The 21,390-nt window shown below is 47.9% G+C and overlaps 6 protein-coding genes across 6 annotated transcripts; 1 reads left to right on the top strand and 5 right to left on the bottom strand.

Annotated features, from left to right (window-relative positions):
• Positions 1–1,461: 1,461 nt before the first annotated feature.
• On the bottom strand, positions 1,462–6,116 carry GGI43DRAFT_354557 (armadillo-type protein). The gene is made up of 9 exons (XM_083202307.1): positions 5,788–6,116; positions 5,683–5,727; positions 3,606–5,623; positions 3,210–3,501; positions 2,986–3,140; positions 2,632–2,925; positions 2,271–2,561; positions 2,067–2,205; positions 1,462–2,009 (listed from the first exon to the last, which is right to left on the bottom strand). The coding sequence occupies exons 1-9, from the start codon at positions 5,804–5,806 to the stop codon at positions 1,906–1,908; spliced, it is 3,357 nt and encodes a 1,118-aa protein (XP_083061878.1). The 5' UTR covers positions 5,807–6,116; the 3' UTR covers positions 1,462–1,905.
• An 812-nt stretch (positions 6,117–6,928) lies between these two features.
• On the bottom strand, positions 6,929–8,560 carry GGI43DRAFT_383005 (Sodium/calcium exchanger protein-domain-containing protein; the record flags this gene model as incomplete). The annotated part of the gene is made up of 3 exons (XM_083203321.1): positions 6,929–7,706; positions 7,763–8,108; positions 8,212–8,560. The coding sequence occupies 3 exons, from the start codon at positions 8,558–8,560 to the stop codon at positions 6,929–6,931; spliced, it is 1,473 nt and encodes a 490-aa protein (XP_083061879.1).
• Positions 8,561–10,451: 1,891 nt separating this feature from the next.
• GGI43DRAFT_422337 (cystathionine beta-lyase STR3) lies at positions 10,452–11,829 on the bottom strand (the record flags this gene model as incomplete). Its single annotated transcript, XM_083208092.1, has 2 exons — positions 10,452–10,523; positions 10,591–11,829. The coding sequence occupies 2 exons, from the start codon at positions 11,827–11,829 to the stop codon at positions 10,452–10,454; spliced, it is 1,311 nt and encodes a 436-aa protein (XP_083061880.1).
• A 709-nt stretch (positions 11,830–12,538) lies between these two features.
• Positions 12,539–14,371, bottom strand: GGI43DRAFT_383007 (adenylate cyclase-binding protein; the record flags this gene model as incomplete). The annotated part of the gene is made up of 5 exons (XM_083203322.1): positions 12,539–12,985; positions 13,040–13,562; positions 13,629–13,951; positions 14,023–14,269; positions 14,325–14,371. 5 exons carry the CDS (start codon positions 14,369–14,371, stop codon positions 12,539–12,541), a joined length of 1,587 nt encoding a protein of 528 aa, XP_083061881.1.
• A 447-nt stretch (positions 14,372–14,818) lies between these two features.
• On the top strand, positions 14,819–16,982 carry GGI43DRAFT_402900 (Anp1-domain-containing protein). The gene is made up of 6 exons (XM_083205730.1): positions 14,819–14,959; positions 15,034–15,302; positions 15,370–16,049; positions 16,101–16,420; positions 16,475–16,570; positions 16,647–16,982. The coding sequence occupies exons 2-6, from the start codon at positions 15,226–15,228 to the stop codon at positions 16,854–16,856; spliced, it is 1,383 nt and encodes a 460-aa protein (XP_083061882.1). The 5' UTR covers positions 14,819–14,959; positions 15,034–15,225; the 3' UTR covers positions 16,857–16,982.
• Positions 16,983–17,298: 316 nt separating this feature from the next.
• On the bottom strand, positions 17,299–21,157 carry GGI43DRAFT_422338 (serine incorporator domain-containing protein; the record flags this gene model as incomplete). Its single annotated transcript, XM_083208093.1, has 6 exons — positions 17,299–18,598; positions 18,682–18,729; positions 19,371–19,812; positions 19,875–20,008; positions 20,068–20,954; positions 21,074–21,157. The coding sequence occupies 6 exons, from the start codon at positions 21,155–21,157 to the stop codon at positions 17,299–17,301; spliced, it is 2,895 nt and encodes a 964-aa protein (XP_083061883.1).
• Positions 21,158–21,390: the final 233 nt, after the last annotated feature.

Here is a 21,390-nt window from a genome sequence, read left to right on the forward strand (position 1 = left end):
CCGTGAATACAGGTGGGCGACATCAATGAACAGAGGTTCACTTACATCTTTAACGGGCCAATCTGGCCCAGTCGAACCGACCGCCATCTTGCTTCGCTACCACGAGTGACAGGTAAAAATAGAAAGTGCAATTTTTTGATAATAAGAATACGGGGGTTCCAACCGTATAAGTCTAGGTGAACGGCAAATGTGAAAAGGTGTCAACTGGCCGCTACTCCTCTGATATCAGAAATCCAGACATAGATGCATGCACGTATCCACACACAGCCAGCTATTTGGTTCTGAGACAGAGAAGAACGAGGTCGAATAGAGATGGCTCACGGACTCTCCGAAGATTTATGCTTGTATACAAACGCCAGTCAATATTTCCATAAGATTTCGCCGCGGAGGAGGCCACTGAGAAGGAAATTGTCGTGACACTCGGTGGCAGGCCTGCAGTGAGACAGCAATAGCCCAAAGATGTCGCGAGATTGCAACGAATGCCGGCCTGCAGCACACCACCGTCCCTGCTGTAAATGAGAACGCCCGGCCTATGACAACCAAGCGACTGGGGAGCAAGAAACAGAAGGCAAGGCAAAAGCGAGAGTGAAGCGTAGCAAAGGTTACAGCGGGCTGAAGCAGAGGCAATAAAAAACAAAATGTATCAATTCAATGCCGCTGAGAGGAGCGGCAAGTGATGTGCGCCACCACCTGCTGGATTTGGTCGTACGGGAAGTGTTCACTCGTGCCTAGAGCTGGTAAGGCCGAGGCCAGGAATAGGTCGATGGGCAGCTGCAAGTGTCATCACAGCCCAATATGGAACCACGGCCTAATACGGACGGGTTGCCATTTGTATTCTGTGAGAGGGACGGCCAAGAAGAAAAAGAGAAAGCAAGACACGAGACTGGAAAAGGACAGAAATTTCAATCTTGCCATCCAGGCCCAAAATAACAGCTCGGACGGCACACTGCACGTACTGTACATACATACCATCACCCACTGCGTCGTTGGTGCAATCGACCTGCTAGGAGCAGTTTAGCATGCAGAGCTTGGACCCTTAAAATAGTAACGGCCACTTCAGATACGAGAGCTAGCACGAATCCATTGATTGTGTCCTCGCCAGTGAGCCCTCAGAAATCGCTCCGATGCATGCATTCGTGCTATTATTAAAGACATACATATCTAGTGCCCGCTTGGTAGCAGGTAATATATCGCCCCAACCCCACCAAGGCGGAAGGTCTCAAGATTTGCCCTGTTGAACTGCCATCACCCTAGTTGATGCAGGCTTCTTCTGGCCTTGCACATACAGATAACTGGATAGTAGTAAATACAAGAGGGGCGACGACACCCTCATACAAGCGTCCGCAGCTCAGGTCCCTTGCATCCTCCCTCGCCCCTCCCTCCTGTTCCGGAGTTCAGTAACGTTGTTAAAGCCCGCTAGAAATTCTCCATCAGGTAAATCCATGCTTTGTAGTCAATCTGAGATGTCGCTGCTCCCCATCGCACCCATCCATCATAGTACCAGCTTGTCCTTGACACCAGCAGCATAGTACGAGCCCTGCTATCATCATCTGCTCTCTGCCATCATGCCAAATATTGAGCAAAGACAGCACCTTTAGTCGGATGCTGCAACATCAGTCAAATGATCTCTTAGCTTTTTTACTAGACAGATGAGTGCGGTAGAGATGAGCCATGCTACCATCTTCTTCTTGGTCTCATATCTAAACTCTCTTCGCTAGTAGTAACCTGTGTACCGGCGTGTATATGGCACCATCGCCTTTTTCTCAATTCTTTTCCGAAAATGGTGGAGAAATCAAGGCTATGCTCCGATAATGCCCAAGTTTTGTAATTGCTTGATGCCCAGGTTCACATAGCAGAATAGTTGTATCGTGCATCGCCAGCGTAATTGGCTGTCGGTGTAGCGCTCTACCAGTCCACATCGCTAAGCTGAAGTTTCCGAACGCGTTGGCCCCGATCTTTATTCGGTTTTTCTACCCGGTTATGATAGAATGTTGTCGGCCGCTCGTTACCTAGTTCAAATGAGTCCATGTTGGAATTAATGCAGGGGCAAAATCAAGTGCACTTACCCTCTTGATCGTCGCTTTGTTGAAGGTCGTAGTTAAGTACAAGATTCTTTATCCGTTGCTGTTCCTCTCTTTCTGCCTGTTGCTGTGTCTTCATAGCAATTGCAAACGTCGAGTCCGAAGGGAGTTCAACGGTGCGAGTCTTGAGTGTATGTTAGCATAGGCGATAGATGAGAAATATTGGTAACAGTGGATGAATGTATATACCTGTTGTCGATTGCCTCTTTTTGTCATCAGAGAAAACGCCATAGTGCCGCTCTGTGCCGTCTCTCCAGAGCCAGTAGACATAGATGGTTCGCGGTTTCTAGACCGCACAGGAAGCGGCACATCAAACAATTGTTTGCGCTCAAACTTGCGGGACTCGAGGCTTTCTGCCATCATTTTTGCATATTCTCGCTCAAATTCGGCCTCGTCTTCGGGGTCTACAGCCTCCTCTTGTCTGGTAACAATTATGGCCTCGTCATATTCGCTTTCATGAGTTGATCCATTATCGCCATCCTGTCAACGATGCTGTTAGTAGGCCTATCATACGGCGATTGTTTGTGGAAATGTATTGGTTATATCCCACCTCTGCTTCCTCTTCTTCTTCAGAGGCGCTTTCATCATCACCATCGCCATCCGCTTCTACGTCGTCAATGTCGCCATTTTCATCCTCAGAAGACGGGCCACTGGTAGCATCATCTGCCTCGATGACCTTGTCAACTCCTGCAGTCTTCTGATCCTGAGCAATCGCAAGCTGGAAAGCTTTAGTCGCCTCCTCAATGTCATCCACAAATTTCCATTGGGGTCGGGTTAGTGCAAAGGTATCAAGCACAAGGAATTCAATGTCCAGGGGAAGGGGGTATTTCGTGTGAACGTAGTACTAGTAGAAATACATATGATTAGCCACACCTTATGCAAAAGGTCAATACACTGGCCTTACCTGGAAAAATGATAGGAAATAATCAAGCTTTTTGCCTGCGGCACCTCGATTGAAAAACATTCCACAAGTCTCTAGCATTATGGAAATAAGGCGGATTCGAAAATAATCATCTGCGAGGTCAAAAGGATTGTATTTGCCAAGTACAGGTGGCCCGTCTGGAAAATATGTTAGTTCACATGCGGAGAAGCCAAGGCTTGCCAGGAAGGAAAGAAAACGCAACGTACTATATCCAAAGAGTACGATTTTGTACATGGTGTCAAAAATCACCGGATGTTCCAACATGCGGTAGTTGTAGAGTTCGCCGAGATACTTGACTTCTGCAACACGGCGTTGAGAAAACCTAAAATCGTTTTGCTCTAGTCCGAAACTAATAGACTCCAGAACATTATCAATTACTTTAACCACAAAATGCGGGTGATGTCGATAGAGGGCGCTCAAAAGAATGCCAAGAAGATGAATGTTTCCATATTTCACTTTGCCAGGCTTAGAAAACACTTTTTCCAGAATAGCAACAACCTAGATTTATAGAAAATATGATTAGCAAAATCAAAAATCATAATATAAATCTAGCCAGCTTGAGGGGAGGAGAAAAACAAAGGATGGGGGGTGAATAGTCTTACCTCTGCCTCCTCCCAATGGAGTCTGCGGATTTGCTTCAAGATCTTGCTATAATTCCGTTTAGTCATGTCTCCATAGATTAATTTTCGGATAAAGAGCTCCATTGGAGTCCGTTCCTTCTGCTCAATAGCGGGTCGTTCTGGGGGATCAACGTGATACACCGCATTATCAATGAGCATCCGCTCTGGCTGGCCAATATGCTGTACAGACTTCTTCCTCTGCAGCGTCTCAAGGAAGCTTGCCATCCTCGGCGCAGTTTCAGGGTTCCTGAGGAGATAGCGGCCGCAATTTTCAATTAAATTGCACAAAATCTCGATATTCATCCGAGAGAAATCATCAAGACTGACCTTGAGGCAGTGGAAAACGACATGCTCAGGGACCACTCCAAATTTTGTAAGTTCGGCCAAATACCGAATGTTGCTCAACCGAACCTGGCCCAAAAAGTCCTTTTCCTTGCGTCGCTGCAGACTGCGAAACTCTGCGTCCAGATAATCGACCAGCCCTTTTGGTACGTCTGGCATATATCTACCCAAGGTAGCAACCAGACGAGCCCAGGATGGCAGCAAATCACTCCTCCCCTTGGGAACCTCTGTCAAAGCCTTGACTAGTCGGTTGCGCGATGCCTTGGAATTGAGAAAACAGAAATCAATGGCCGTCTGGTCAATAATTTCCTTATTTGTAAGGTCTGGCAAACGAGCCAAGATGGCATCTACTTGTGCTCCAATGGTCTTATTAGCGATAGCCATTGATTGATCATCAATGGGTTCTGGGCCCTTTGTAGGTTCTGAGCTTTCGGTAGAGTCTGGCTTCTTGACAGTCTGCTCTTCAGCCTCTGATTTCTTCTTTTTTCCATCTTCTAAAAGAATAGCCGGAATCTTTCCCTTGAGGTCGACTAAATTTTCGTAGAACCGGCGTTCATCTTCATCTTCCCAAATGCCGGCGCCATCCGCCATAGATCGCAGGTAGTCACCAGTCTTGACCAAGCCTATAGAGCTGTTTGAAGCTGCAAGAGGATCATTGGAGTCTTTCAGGCTAGGCATTTCCGCACCAATGGCGTCTGCTATTACTTGGGCATTGGCAACGAGCCTATCTTGAGCTTTCACTTGTTTCTCGTAATTAGCTTGCCTATCTTCGAAAACTTCTCCAGACTTGACATAGGCCTCAGCGTTGCGCCGTGCTTGGAGATGGATGGATTTTTGGTCGCGAATAATATGATTCGCAACATCGTCGAAGTACTTTTTCAAGATGTCTTTAAACTTGTCTGCTAGTTCGGGAGGAGTGAATGGCTGGTCCTCGGTAAAAAGGTCCTTTGTATGTTCAGCGGCCGGTAGACCGTCATCATCTCCAGGCTTGCGGCTTTCGGGTGTAGTGGTTCGGATCCCCAGAATGTCCCAGCTGAAGGCTTTGACGAAGATAACCAGCAACGGCAAATTAGCGTGCTCCCTATCATAGCCGAGTAAGTCTTTCAAGACTTCGAGTGGGAATGGATCCGCAGAGCCGCCAACTTTGGAGCTGCTCCGAGTCTTCAACTCTGGAGCTTTGCCAGTAGCACCTTTAGTAGCATCATCTGGTTTGCTCGCATCATCAAGCGTCCTCAACACGCCAACAAGCCATAGTTCCGTAATTACCCTGAGAAGAGCACGCTGTCGGGTGATGCGCTCTTTCTCCTCTTTCTCGCGGACCTCCGCCGGCAAACTTTTGAGAATACTCTTGTCAGGCGTGGCCATGCCCTTGCCAAGCAGCCAGGTAAGATATTCGGTGAATTCGGTAGGGCCGAACCGTTGGTGGAGCGCGCTCACGATTTCGACCGCGGCCTCGATCTCTCCTGGAGCTTTAAGTCTACAAAGTCCTTCATAGCATGCGGATATGATCTCGGAAAGATATTTATGCAAGCTGAGAGTTCGAATCTCTTGCAGAAAGGTTGAGAGAGTCGCAGCGCTAATAGCGGTTCGAAGCCTTTTTATGAAGGCGGTATTCTTCTTGAGAGACGAGTCAAGCGAGCCGCTGATATTTATGAGGCCTTTGGTCTAGGAATTAGCTAGCGAATAACGAGGCATTGAAGCTATTCGTTGACTGTACCCTTGTCGCCATCCCAGGCTTTTTCATTAAGAGCTCGAAGCTCTCCTAATATTCACTGTTAGCCCATAAATTGCTGGGCGGCAGGATCGCAAACACAACACATACGCTTCCTTGTACGATCCATGGCAACCCGCTCGTTGAGTCTGGATTGCGACAGCCGATTCTATTCGAGGTACTACATTCGAGCGTGACGCCAGGCTGCTAAGGGATGTACTGCCCTAAAATATGGCACTGTTGTTGGGCAAGGCGATCCAGCAGCATCGGTGCGTCCGAGAAAACAGGTCGGACAAGAGGATATATAGCACGAAGCAGTCGGCCAAGTAACCAGAACTTAAACCCTGGTCCTTCGCAGCCACAAGATTGACGCAAGGCTAAGCTATGCGGAATGGCCAAAGAACTCTGATATAGTGAAATTCCTATTTGGCCGATAATGCCATCATCATTGAGAGCTTAATTCAACATATGCAGCGCTGAGTCAGCCGCGCGCTAGCACTGTGCCGCCGGAACAACGTGGCTGCGAGATCTAGCTTAGCCCGATGCGCAGAGCACTCCTGCATGCTAAACCAAGGGTGGTTAACAGGCACTTGTTTTTCAACGTGGGAGCCAATCAGGTCGACAACAGCTGGATGTGCCATGATGCACAACCGGAGCACCACGATCTTCCATATGATATACGCAACTACAAAGATGTCTGTTAAATAAGGCGCCAAGCCAAGGCAGTCTAAAAGAGAAATATACTGCTGCCACAATATTACGCATGTTCTTGCCCGAAATAGGGGACTCATCTTGAAAATACAAAATCCTGCCAATTTTGTAGGGTAAGCCAAGGCAGCATCACAAATCCCTTCTCGAATTCAAATTATTGCTCCAATATCCGTGTTGCTACATTTATGGAGCAGCTAAAAATTGGCAATCTATATGTTTCAATAGCCTCATATATTCCAACCATATTCTATTTCAACCAGTATCTAAGAGTTGCTAATAGGCATAGTATAAACTCAAAAGGAAGCCGCTTACACAAAAATAAAACGAAACCAGTGGGTATCCTTCCAGTTAAGGATCTGAAGCCTTATGCATGCTTGTAACCACTTATCCAACGCCATATATGGTCCCATAAGTCTAATTTTTTCTTAATATTCTCTTTCGGAATGTTATATCGCCGAGTACAAGCTGCTGGGGCTGGAACAAGCATCAAGCGAAAGTCTAATGTTTTGCCATGCTGCACTACACAACCATGTGGTCCATATCAAAAAAGTCGGAATTTCTCGCCAGCTTCTAAGCCTTCCGTAGAGGCATCAGACCCTTCGGTTCCCTCGTGGCCTGGATTTGGGTAGTAGAAAGCGGAGACTGCTATAGCAACGTAAAGAATTACCAAGAGGAAACCTTCAAGATAGTTGCTTTTCTGATCTTGCAAAAATCGACCAACCGTCAAAATGGCGAGAATAAGCATGACGAGGTCAAAGATGCCGAAGTCTAGATCCAGAGCCTTATCGCGGCCCCAAGCAACGACGACAACCAAGGGCGCGTTGAAGAGGGCAGTCTGAAGAGTGGCACCCAGGACGTGAGACAGCGCAAAGTTCATCTGGTTGTCCCACGCCTCGTCAATAGCGGTGATATGCTCGGCAAATTTCTCGACCAAAGGAACCAGGATAAGACCCATAAAGGCGTCAGACACCTTTGAGTGCTCAATTATAGGCTCGATTTGCAAGACGAGGGTGATTGCAATCAAAGTAACCAGAGCAACGGCAACACTTAGCGCAATAAGACACTCTATTAGGGTGAGCTTGTCCTTGGCAGCGTCCTTGTGGCCATCGCGATCGCGCTCTTCGTCCATTTCGAAAATGTCATGGTAGAGGCCATGGTGCGTCCGGGCTTGGAAAAAGACAAAGACGCAGTATGCAAGTATGAGGAGAATAGAGACAACTCGCGAGATGCTTAGGGTCTTGTCGGCAATCTCTGCAGCTGTCATATTGGATTCCGGGAGTCCTCGCTGAAAGACGGTGGGAATAGCTAACGCCACGCCGCTGGAATTATGCATTAGCTTGCTTTCAATAAGTGAACGCAGGTGAGGACGACATACGCTGTGAGAAGCAAACCACTGCCGGCCTCACTGATAGTATCGCTGAAGCTCTGTTCCTCATGATATAATCCTCCGACGAAAAAACAGAGACCCAAGCAGAGAAGCATAGTTGCTAAAATCGAACCGAGGATGGCAGCCTTTATGACAAGAAATTGATTTTTGGAGAGTAGAACCATGAAGAGGATGATCTCGACAATAGAACCGACCGTTGTCTCAATAAGTACACCGAGCACATGGGGAAGTTTGCGTGCCAGCTCTTGGCCAGCGAATCCAATGAGATTGGCGCAAGGCGCCATTGCAATGTAAGAGAGGGTGAAAATAAGAACATGTTTTTCCGGCAAGGAGTCTAAAACAGCACAAGATTCGAAGTCAGCAAGTGTGCCGCGAACTCTATATAAGAACCAGATGGACAGGGCCTCTCGCTGCCACCCCAGCCCACATCGACTTACATCTAACAGCCAAGGCGACGGGAACAATAGGCCAGAGCACATTGACGGCTGCGCTGGCTTTGCATGAAGAACGGAAGCAGATTCTGAAGAAGTGCCAGGGGTGAATACCGACGCGGCCACTTTCGCCGCCGGTCTTGATCCTAAAAAGCTTCATGTTTTTTGGTCCTTCACCACTCCGCCGCCATTGGGTTCGCTTGAGTTCGTTGCTGGTGGTGTTTGGAGGGGGAAGCGTCTCTTGAGCGCCGTAGGTCTTGTTGTAAACAGGACCGGGCTCGAGGGGGTCGTTTTGGATAAGACTTTGGCGCTGCTGGCCATAAGAGCCGAAGCGGCGATGGCTAGGACTAGCCATTGAAACAGCCTCAATCAAAGCAGGTCGATGCCAAGTGGTGGGGCTAATTGATATCCTTTCTTCTTGTCCCTGTCCAATTTGGCACCATAGGCCAAAAGGTGGTGGTAGTATTGGTGGGCAGCTCAGATGGCTACTTATATGTAGCTGAGTCTGGAGATCTGCGAACAGAAATAGCCGTGTTCGGCTGGCTGTGGCCCTGGGCAATGCACAATACTGAATAACTTTCGGTATTCCGCTTCACCAGCGACGTAGCGCAGGCCGGGCCTAGGGGTCGACGACGTGGCAAGCCTTCGGTGGCTCCAGACACCTTGTCAGGCAGAGGATTGATGTTCAGGCCGTGCAAATACGGGGCATTACAGGTTTTGCTGCTTCTAAAACTTTGGCCATCAATGGAGGGCTGCCAGGGTTCTGGGAGTAGAATTCTGCTCAAGAATTACTAATAGAAGAGCTGATGGCATAGACTAGTATATATGCGTGAAACGATGAGGTGGCTCATGAAAATGTCGGTGGCTGTGAAGGCGCCAATGGACGGGGCAATTCTGACCCGTACGTTTGGTCGATAGAGCCCGCGATCGCGGGCCCCTCTCTCTCCCAAGAAAAGAAGAAAAACGTGGAATCGCCCATGCTTGTGTGGGTATAAGCGCTTAGTCTGTGGATAAATTACGAGTCTGCTGGTAAGCTGAGATACGCATAAGTGCCATTATCCTCTGCTGTGGGGAAGTGAAACCGCCAAAGGATCAAGTGTGCCAGTTCATCTGCATTCAAATTTAAAATCCAAAAGTAGACGCCGTACAAGTATAAGTGTGTGTGTGTGAGAGAGCCGTAAGATATCATCTTGAGATGCTCTTCTCTCCCTCCGTGATAATGCCGGACGCGCCTTTAATCTTGTGCGTAGACGGAAACGACGATGATGATTATGATGATGACGACGATCAATAAAAGGATGGTCTATCCAGCATCCCAGATCGCATAAGCTTTGCATATCTAAAGAGGGGACCGCACGTTATAGAACGATGTTCTAGAGTTCTTATAGAGTGCGCTATAAAAAAGGAACAAAGGCTGTGTGTAACCATAAATTAAGTTTACTAAATTTTACCAGGGTTATAAATAACGCTATAATATCATGCACTAGGTATTATCTTAACAGTATTATTTCTGTACTCTTATCTTCTTAGTTGGCTAGATCGAGTGTCATGACCAGCGTCCCAGGAGGGTCCACAGCGAAAACCTGCCACTTTCTTCATACGCCGTAGAACGCTTAAAACAAAAAGAATTCCCATGCCATACTGGTAAAGTAAGTATGAATAATAAAAGTAATACTTGTTTACTGCCGTGTTGGATAAATTAGATGTGCAATGTTTCAGGTTCGCAGGCCCCGGACGGAATAGCTCAAAATAAAATAAATATGCTTGACTTTAGCGCCTTACTTGCCGGTTGGCTGCCTCCGCACTATTTCGTGCTTTATTCACGGCTCTAATTTCACCACCCTGCTACTTCATCAATGGTATTAACATATGCAGTATTCCATACAAAGCATAACTACAGCATTCAGAGCAGTAGCACTAGCAGAGCCCGAGACCGTAACAGGTACGTAGTACATGGAGCTCCGTTGGAATCTACTCGTACATGTACATTGATTGTACGGAGAAAGCCAATACCACCATAATCATGTTTTCTGAGGTAACTGTCGCCGGCCCTTTTCGCCGCTCAGTAGTAGCTCACTCTCATACACTCCGGGGGTATTCATTGTCCTCCACGCTTATCAGGGGCCATGTTAGGAGGCCGCATCTCACACTGATGCTGTGAATCAAAAGCGACTTGCTTCAAAACGTATAGCGAATGGACGACTCGTAATTTTTACTCCACCATTTTAGCCGATCCTCCAAGGCCTTCACTGCGTCTGAGCCGGCTCAACAGCTTGGAATCCATCAAGAGAGACTGTTACTGCGCCAGCTTGAACAAGCTAAAGATTGAGATCAGTCATTAGCAAGGGAATAAAACAGGCAAGTGAGTTCGAAAGGTAAACTTACAGCGCGAGAAAGGTCTTCTATCAGATCATCAACATCTTCGATACCAACGCAGAGGCGAATGATATCCTCAGGCATTTGTCGCTCCCTTCGAGTCTTGGCATCGATGCTGGCATGGCTCATTTGGCAGGGCATGCTGATGAGACTGTTTACACATCCGAAGCTGACGCTAATGGTCCACAGACGAGCTGCCTCCACGATACGCTGTGAGAGCACTGCGTCACCTGTCTCAAAAGACAATACTGCGCCGGCACCCCTGGCAGTTGCCCAATGCAAGTCATATTGTGGGTGAGACTTAAGGCCAGGGTACCGTACGTTGAATCCGTGTGATTCTAGGAACTCGGCAATGGCCTGTGCGTTGGATTGCTGCTTTTCCATGCGGATAGCCAGCGTCTTGACTCCTCTCATAAGAAGGAATGAGTCATTGGGAGATAGTCCACATCCGGTCGAGTTGATAGTGAAGAAGAGTTTATCGCCAATCGCCGAATCATTGCACGCAATCACGCCGGCCATGATATCATGATGACCGGAGAGATATTTGGTTCCTGACTCGTACACAATGTCTGCGCCCACGTCCAGAGGGTTGAATAGCATGGGAGACAGCATAGTGTTATCAACCACCACAAGGGCCTTTTCATTGACTTCATGCGCCAAACGTGCAATCGAGGGCACGTCAACTATTTTAATCAAAGGGTTTGTAGGAGTCTCGAGGAGCACCATCGTCGTCTTTTCCGACAACCGCTCTTTAACGGCGTTGACATCTGTTGTATCGACATGGTGTACGACAATTTGCTGGTTGGTAGCAAGATATGTGAGCAAACGGTGTGTACCACCGTAGAGATCGTCGCCAGTTATGACTTCGTCACCAGGACGAAGAAGTCGCGAGATCACATCAAGAGCTCCCATTCCAGAGCTAACAGCCAAGGCACGGTTTGCGTTCATAATCTTAGCGAGATGGCGCTCGAGGTGAGTGCGTGTAGGGTTGCCGGATCTTGTATAGTCGTATTCCTGTTGACCGCCGCTGGCAGAGCTCTGCTTAAAAGTCGCAGACTGATAGATTGGAGTACTTGAAGCGCCATACTGATCTTTTCCCTCGGTATAGACTAGTTCGGTCGCCAGAGCATAACGGCGGCGTCCGTTTCGAGGGCTCGATGGCGCAGGTGAAGGTGGGAGGTCATGGCCATCGAGGTCGACACGTTTGAGGGGGTTGGCAGATTTATCGGGTTGGCCGTCAGCTGCCATTTTGAATATACAGAAGAAGGGGATCTCTCAAAAACGAGACTGTAGTAGGTGACCGAGAGATAGGTTTCGCGGCTACGATTGGATAAATGAAAAGATATACTGTATTGCTCCCGTACAAGCCGACAACGATGCCAAAGAAGCTATTACTCTGCGAAAGAAACCAACAAACACGCGGAGGAAGTGATAATAGTGGCGAAGTATATGCAATTGATGTTTCAGAATGCGTCTTGATCCTGGAGAGGCAGAAAAAAAAACAAATGACTGCTAGAAACGGTTCAGAGTCACTGTGTGTAGGTCTAGTGGGTAGATAATTGGGTAACTGGTGAAGTCGCAATTCTCTGGAGAATGACAGTAGAGGGGCAGCGTTACTCAATAGGGCGTAGTGTTGCGATACCGGCAGCACGGCCTGTCGGTGCGGGGTACTTATGGGGTACGCACTTGTACGCAGAGCAGTTTCTCCGTAAGTATTAGAATCTAGTAGCAGATGGTACTGTTAGGTACCGGAACTCGGCCTATGGGATGACGAAATAGGAGGCTTTTACTACCAGCAAATTGTTTTTATTAATCATAATCATTGAAAACGATCAGAATTGTTCAACACGTTAAATAATCTTGCAAAAATTGCTATATTCAATTCTATCTCTATCTGAATATAGTGGTGTATATATTTTCTCCTATATACCATCTCTTCCTCTATCCGTCTATGTATTTAGCCTGCGTGGGCCACGATTTCGCTGACAAGCTCACCCTTTTCTTCACTGTAGTAGGAGCAGATTTGAGAAGGCAGTGGTACCTCCTTGTAATCATCATCTGGTCCACCAGCCAGGATGTTCACGTTAATTCCATCGCTCTTGCTTGTGAACAGTTTGGTAGCGATGCTCTCCTTGCTGAGGTAGATCTGGGCGCTATCAATCTGGTCCAGCATGACGGTAGGCACAGTTCCAAGTACCTGGAGTGCAAAGTTGTTCGCCTTTACCACATCCACGGTAGAGACTAGCGAATCAACGACGAGGGACAACCGAGTAGAGTTTTCCACCGTGACCTGATTTGCCTTGCCCTTGATAATGACAGTGGTATTGTTGCATCGGCTGATCAGTACAGAGTGGGTAATGGAAGCATCAATCTCTACTGGCTCGGACTCCTTGTCGTAGTTTTCCTATAGAAAGGTTAGTACGTAATAATCTCACTATTAATAGTCTGGGAGACGTACAATAGTCCACTTGTTGGCCTCGAGAACTTTGCTTGCTGGCTTCTTAACTCTCATGCTCTCAGGCTTGGGCTTCTTGCCCGGAACAGGACTCTTAGCCCGGGGAGCCTCTGAGACAGTGGATCCTGTTCGCAAAGCTGGGTTCTTATGTGTCATCTCTGACTTGTCCACTTTACGCAGGCCCTTTGTCACAGATTCGCCCTTGTTCAATTCTGAGAAAACTGCCCCAAAGCCCCCAGCTGGCGCCGCACTGGCCGGCTTTGCAGATTCGACGGGTATATCCAAGATCGGGGCCGGGCCAGGAGGGGGCGGCGGAGGAGGTGGTGGTGGCGCACCAGCTGAGGGAGTGCTGCTCTGCGGAGGCTGTTGCGATGCTTTGCTAGCATTCAATGCTTTCGCGACTTCTTCGGCCGGTTCTCCTCTCGGGTTCCAAGCGACGCCAGAGGCATGGTGCTGTTTGATGTAATCGCCAAGATCATGGAAGATCTGATAGAAAGATTGCACCCACTCAACCTGTTTAGGGTCACTAAAATATAGGAAGAGAAAAAGTTAGCCATTTGGTCACAGCATTTCATTCAGATGCCAGACGTACTTGTCCTTTTGCTCCTTCAGAACCCTGTTGCCAAAGAACTGCGCAGCACCCAAAGATTCTTCGACAAAGGTGTACGGGCGGCGATCAACAGTGACCCAGCCCATCACCATAATTCCATCTGCAACAGCGCTCAAGTTGCTATACATTGGGTCGGGCCGGTTGGATTCTTTAAGTTCGGTCGCGGCCATGACAGCATCGTTGATAGGTTTAAGCAAGTTTTGGTAAACAGTTAAGCTAGATCCTGAGGTACTCGGCTTTGCAGCTTTGGAAGCAATGAGCAGGAATTTTCGTTGTTCTTGGAAACCCCTGAGAACCTCAGACGCCTACATCGCATCACAATAATTAGCTCTCCTGCCCAATGCTGCGAGAAATTGGGGAGTAGGTAGGTACGGACTTGCTGAGCAACAACTCCTCCAAGCTGACTGCTGAGCTTGATATATTTATCAAGGCTCTTGTTTAAGAAAACATCGAAATCTTCGATAGACTCAGGTAGCACCTCCTGAGGCTCTTTCGGGGCCGGGGGCAGCGGGGTTGCAGCAGTTTCTGACTGAGGAGTTGCGGGCTGGGCGAGGCCGGAGACATCTTTAGGGAGCTCTGTGGACGAGGCGATATCCTCCAAGCGTGAGGTTGCGGCTTCAAGTCTGCCAGGCAATCAGCATCGTGGGGGCGAGGTGGCACGTCGGGATATCCAAATACCGTTTGATGAGCGTTGTCAAATTATGCATTTGGTTTTGGGCCGCCATTGCGCTAAAATTATATGTAATCGCTTTGGAAGAACAATGAGAAAGGCGTATGCTGTATCTTGTAGTTAATAATTGGAAGAAATATCAGAGCGCATGAGCAGCGCAAGAAAATATAGCTCTTCGTGGCCAGAAGTGACAGTGACGAACTCCTAGCCTAGCACGAAGTGGTACGCGATAGCTTGCCTATTTCTCTATGGAGGGGCTCACAGGCACCTAACCTGGAGCCTGCAAAATCCACACCTAGTGCTACCACTCCGTACTAGCCTAGTTCATCTATTCTCCGAGTCATGCCCAAAGTTCGTAATTAAAGCAGGCAGTAGAATTTACAGTATGGCGATTCGATGGAGATTAACAGAGAAGCCTCAATAGACTAGCGGAATAAATGACATTTAGGCATTCTTGCAACTATATGCATCCTGTTTAATTTATTTTATTATTGCGTAGTATTATTGAGATGCCACCCAGGCAGATTTTTAAATAATCATTTTATTTATTTCTATTTTTATATTTATTTTTTCTTTAAAATAAAACGCTGCATCTTGCAAGCTATGCTATAAATAGATATAATTTTCCTGTGGTGCTTATCTGGTGGGTTTTGCGAGAAAGTACTCTGTACGAAGTAGACAGCCAGGCTAACATTTTTTGTGGAATGGCCGCATCAGGATCAAGGGGTCTTTCTGGATACGAGGCACTCCTCCATACACGTTACGTTTAGGCTTTGCCTCCTGTCTTGTCACAAATCACCAGCTTTGATCAACCCAATTCAATCACGCAGGTGGGAGAAGCCGCCCGCGTGCACTACGCGATTAACAGAGGGCCGTTGATGTTTTCATAAGTCTTCCTACGATTCCAAGATGATGCCACGGCATCACTCCAGCGGGTTTTCCAATGGATATCCGCGTGCCGACACCTTCGAGATTTCCCCCCATAGGTGATGATTTTTTCTCCCCTTGCGTGCGATTCAAAATCAACTGATATACTGACCGAATTTGTCGCAGATTCCAACCGAGAGCTACCCTCCCTCCTCACAGAAAACGCAAGAGGACTGCGGTTCGCATTGGCATAGCAGTGGCCGTCATTGTCCTCCTCATATTTTGGTTTGGACAGCCTAAATCCGTCGCTTCTCTGATCTCACTCGGCATTTTATCTGGATATGAGGACTTAAAGCTTGAAACGGTGCGATACTACGACCTCACCAACGTGCAAGGAAGTGCGCGCGGCTGGGAGCGCGAAGAACGTATCCTGCTATGCGTGCCTCTTCGAGATGCCGAGCAACATCTGCCAATGTTCTTCTCCCACCTGAAGAACTTCACATACCCTCACAATCTGATTGATCTCGCCTTTCTCGTCTCCGATTCGAAGGATCGAACCCTGCAAGTTCTCTCGGATAACTTGGAGGCTATCCAGGCAGATGCGGACCCAAAGCAGCCATATGGAGAAATCTCCATCATCGAGAAGGATTTTGGCCAAAAGGTGAACCAAGACGTTGAAAGTCGACACGGATTTGCTGCTCAGGCCAGCCGTAGAAAGCTTATGGCCCAAGCGCGCAACTGGCTTCTCAGTGCTGCTCTGCGACCATATCATTCTTGGGTATACTGGCGTGATGTGGACGTTGAGACTGCACCGTTTACAATTTTGGAGGATTTGATGCGACACAATAAAGACGTTATTGTCCCTAGTATGTTCCTCATGACCTTTTTTATTCTATTTTGCACTAACGGTATTCAAGATGTATGGCGTCCTCTTCCCGACTGGCTTGGTGGCGAACAGCCTTACGATTTGAACTCCTGGCAAGAATCCGAAACTGCTCTTGCGCTGGCCGACACATTGGACGAAGATGCCGTCATCGTAGAGGGTTATGCTGAATATGCCACATGGCGGCCCCATCTTGCCTATCTGCGAGACCCCTATGGCGATCCAGACATGGAGATGGAGATTGACGGAGTCGGAGGTGTCAGTATTCTGGCGAAGGCCAAAGTGTTTCGCAGTGGTGTTCATTTCCCTGCTTTCAGTTTCGAGAAGCACGCCGAAACGGAGGGATTTGGCAAGGTGAGACTCATCCTACCGGACACTTGGGGCCTTTATAACTGACAAACTCAACAGATGGCGAAACGAATGCGATTTTCCGTCGTTGGTTTACCGCACTATACTATTTGGCATTTGTACGAGCCTAGCGTTGATGATATCAAACACATGGAAGTGCGTATTTTCGTCAATCTCGGCGCCTTTTTTCAATCATATTTGGAAGAACATACACTGACTGGACCTTCTGCAGGAAATGGAAAGAGAACGAATCGCTCGGGAGAAGGAAGAAGAGGAGAGAAAGGTCAAGGAGCAGCAGATTAAGGAGGAATTTGGTGATGCAAACTCACAATGGGAACAGGACAAGCAACAGATGCAGGATTTGAAATTGCAGGATCAGGGAAGCAATAAAGAGGCTGGATTAAATCAGGGCGCGGCCGCAAAGGCAGCAGGGGCTATATAGATGGACAAAAGGAGAATTAGGAACGGGCTACATCATTTAGAGTAATTAATTTATATCGTGCTGATAACGGCTTCTATATACAGAAATGCGACCTACGTCTTCTACGATCGTATTATTCGACTGGGGTTTATGGCAGAAATGTAGATTGCAATATAGTAAATGTAAATTGATCAAAATAACAAACTCCTAATGAATATTCTAGTAATGTCACTTATACAAGGCACCAAAAAGCATTGCTAACGAAACCGAGCCAGACTACTATCCCTACATATGCATTCCAAACAGATCGGCCACTAATAAAGGCTTGTTCATAGTGATATCTTGCAGTAAGTAGATACCTTAACTGATCGCTCAGACAGTCTTGGAGGGGTATCGGTTTCTCAGGTCTCCAGACGAACGGGTATTATCACCAATACCCCCTTTGTGAATGAAAGTACACTCACTAGAAATCGAAGCGCTCAGGGAAGATGATGGGCGCAACAAGCGTCCAAATGTACATGCCGTGGCAGATCCAGGCACTTACAATCTTGACCCAGCTGGCTCCGTATGTACGGCCAACTGTGGCGAAGTTACCGTCTCGAGTTGACTCCTCATAATTGAGAGTGAGAAGCGTCGACACCCATGCCGTGGCCAGGAAAAAGATGATGTGAAACATGGAATAATTGTACTGGGTGCTGGATCTTTCATCATCGTGTGCGTGATCTCCGCCAGCGTCGCTCTCGTCATCTGACAGTAGCGCATCAGCTGGCAGACTGCCTTCTTCCACAGCACGACGTAGAGCTTCTGCCCGCATTTCACGGCGATCCATGGGTTGTTGTGTGACCAAATCATGCTCATCATCTTCTGGAAGTCGGATTCCGTCGCCGTTACCTCCCAGGCCAAGGCTTTGAGTGGCCGCGCGGGTGGTCGTGTAAGCAACTGTGAGCATTGTGACAATAGCTCCGATAACAACGGACGTGGTTCTCGTTCCTTGAGCGCGGACCAAGGGGTTGCAGTTCTTATCATCAGGTTCCATGGAAACAGCTGACATTGTCAAATAAGTGCAGTAGACTGCCACCATTGCGGCTTGGGCCAATCCAGCTTTAGGGTTGTATTCCTGAACCGTAGGATTAACGGACACAACGGATATAATCAACCATAGAATGAGGTTGACGGTAATGGCAGTCTGGTTCATGGCGCACTGGCCCTGGGCAAAGAAGATGTACTGGACGATAGTCATCGCAATGGATGCCAGGTACATGCTCAAGGTCGAGCCTATAAGAACGAATCGCCAGAACCTAGAGTCAGTCTCTTCGATTTGTGCTAAGCAATACTCAGCCCAGGTGTGAGCTAAATCCACGAGCAGAATGAGACCGAGAATAAGAAACAGCATCGCCGCAGCAAATGAGACATAATTTCCCCAGAACATAAAGAACTTGTCGGGAATGAGGAAAGACATGACAATGAGTGCCAGCCAAGCAATGATCTTGGGTCCCCAATAACCATTCTGTATAGCGGCTCGAGGGCTTTTCGAGGATTGAACGCCGAATAGAAGGCCGGCGAAGATAAGGTGCAGCAGTCCGAGAGCAAAGTTGATTCTATGAGCAGCTAGCCATCCATAGCACTGTCCAGTGGGACAGTTGATCTTGACATAGTCAAGTGCGAGATGCTGGAGCTTTTCTATAGCCCAATCGGTGAGCATAATCCATGCTAATATGGAGTTGACGAGGAGAAGTAGAGCGTAGGCAATGCGTGTAGCGATACTACAGGATTGTCAGTCAAATCAACAAATCTGGTGCGAACTGCATAATGTCATACCTGTTTCCACATTTGCCGCATGCGCTACAAACCATGGAGCATGTAGCTGCACCGCAGCAGCTGGCCAAGCAAGATGCTGCCTACATAACACAAGTTAGCAAGTCAGTCGCATCGTAGGCGCTTTGAGCAAAAGACGATGAAACACAGGGTCTGGCCGAGATTCAGGCGTCTTTAAGGTATCAAGCTCGGTCTTCATGTAACGTACTGTGCTCAAGCTGGGTACCGCGAGCAGCGGTAGAGAAAGGAGGGCGCCCATTTTGTCAAAAAATGAGACATGCGTTGGATGCGTCAGATCGCAGGTTGCGCGACGACGGCGATTCGTAGTGTCGTCGGGCTTGAAAAAGGATGATGCGTCTGGCCCACGACAAAGGTACCCGTGACCGAAACGAGATGACATAACTGGACGTATGCGGTTAGGCGCCCTGTCTATACTTATACCGATGGGCGGTAACTTGGAATCGCTTAGATGCATAAGCTACAGACAGTGACGGACACCCAAAACATGGCTATTGGAAAGCTATGCCACTATAAACAATGCTCTTGAAAGTTTAGGTATTTAAGAGGAGGAAAAAATAAAGATTGAAAAGGTATACATGCTGTAGATTCACTAACGCTGGTAAAAAAAAAAAGTTGCTGCCGTGCCCCTATGCTAAGCACTCCACATATATGCCAATATATCAGTCTTCTTCATCCAACTTATCTTTCGCCTTTAGATACTGGGTTCTCTGGTAGTGAATAATGTATAAAGTAATAAATAGGCCCAGGCCACATGCAGTCGAGGTAACCGCATAAGCAGAGCGGTAGCAAGCAATGCCGTCGTCGCAAGATCGCGTGCCATCAGGTTCAACAATGCTGTGGTGATCGTAGATCCTTCCGTATAGCAGGTTGAACACATTTCCCGAGGCTACAGGGGCAAGAGTCATAAAACCCCAGTTCTGGCTCAGCCCACCAATACCAAATGTCTCTGCAACAATGGAAGGAAATACACCAAAGAGGAAGCCGTAGGCCAGGCCAGAAAGACCCGAAACGAATACAAGTTTGTGTGGCATCTCGATTTGCAAGGCACAGATTTGTGCCAGAAGAAATATGAGACAAGCCACGGCCAGACACCAGATGCGGCTGGCACGAAGAGTTTTGACGAGATAGTCAGAACCAATACCTATATCAAAGTTAATCAAATGCTTAGACAAGAGTATTGAGGGTGGGTTCAGATAGCTTTACCACTTAGCAGTCTCCCTACAAAGTTAAAAACAGAGAGAATAGAAACATGTATTTGCTGGTGGCTAACGAGGAACGGTTCATCGACTGAGGGGTCATAATGCTTCCAAAGGGCGTTTGCATCGTTTCCAATATTACTTTACAGAATGTTAGTTTTGTCGACAACGGGTCAGAGAGAGAGATACATAAAACGTACTTGATAGTCATGAGGCCGGTTCCAGCAAGGATTGCCATAATGGAAAATAGCTGCCAAAAATCCAGGCACACCAGGAGCTTCACTCCTCGTACATCTAGGTGATAAGAGACATCTTGATCAATACTACTACCCCTAACAATCTCGGCGCCTGCAACGCCGGCAATCAAAGATGAAGTCTCGGTACTCGGGGCATCACCAGCTTCAGGGTCATGTAAAATATCGGCGCGACTGGCGTCAGATTCTGAAGGGGCCTGTGGTGGCACGGCCGGGTTTGGGTGAACAGCGTCAGGATTGGGTGACATACCAGGTTCGGTTACACTACGCGATCTTCCTCGACCAGATGACGATGGTTCGGATGATTGGGTGGGCACTTCCTGGTAAGATACCTGAGGATAGACCTTTAAGAAGAAGAATCCAACAGTAGTAAGGCCAAAAGTGCCCCATGCCAACAGTAGCAAAAAGGAGCTGGTGCTGCCAGGGAAAAGAATTGCTCCGACAAAAGAGAAGAAAAAGGCACTGAGTCCAAATCCAGCAAGCGGAAACGCCGTGGCCGTGCCGCGATGGCTTGGCCAGTTGAGCGCAGATGTCTTCACAGCACCGGCAAACGCCATGCAGCCACCCAGGCCAGTCAGGTAAGAGAAGAAGCAGAGCAAAGGAACAGAGCCCGCAGCTTTCTCAAAGGAGATGCACAAGGGGATATAGCCAATAGCCAGGAGGAAAGCTCCAGCAAGAACAGCAGGCCTCGATCCGCGATCGTCCACAAACATGCCAATGGGGACACCCAATGTATACATGCCTAGATTGCCGAATAGGCCGATCAGGTTGCTCTCCGTCGTGGAAAGCCTGAGCTTTTCGGCGAACTGTGGCGCCCACGCAGAATAGACATACTGTATTATTGCATCAAATCAGCTGGCGCTATTCATCCCACTATTCATCCTCAGTTCAGAGCAGAGGGAGATGTGTAGACAGTGTTTGCGAGGATGCAGTCATGGAAATGGTATCTCACGTTTGTGCCGCAGGCCAGGGAGATGACAGTTGCAGCGACCGAGGCGATAAGCCGCCCACGGTGTGCATCTTGGTCTTGATGCATCTTTTCAAGCTTCTTTGAAAATAGTACAGAGAGAGTTGCTTGAGGCAGAAGGATAAACAAGGGGTCCTGGAAAAGAGTTTTTTGTCGGGGATTACGTGAGAAAGCGACGAGATATCGTATCTATAACAGCAGGCGCGAAAAGGGCGACGAGGCTCAATTTGAGACAGATTCGGGATGCCCCTGAGCCAAAATTTAGGAGAGGCCGGTATATAAAGTCAATACATGAGATGAGC

This window comes from Trichoderma evansii, assembly GCF_050947405.1.
Source record: "Trichoderma evansii strain SZMC 28006 chromosome Unknown GGI43scaffold_7, whole genome shotgun sequence".
NCBI lineage: Eukaryota > Fungi > Ascomycota > Sordariomycetes > Hypocreales > Hypocreaceae > Trichoderma > Trichoderma evansii.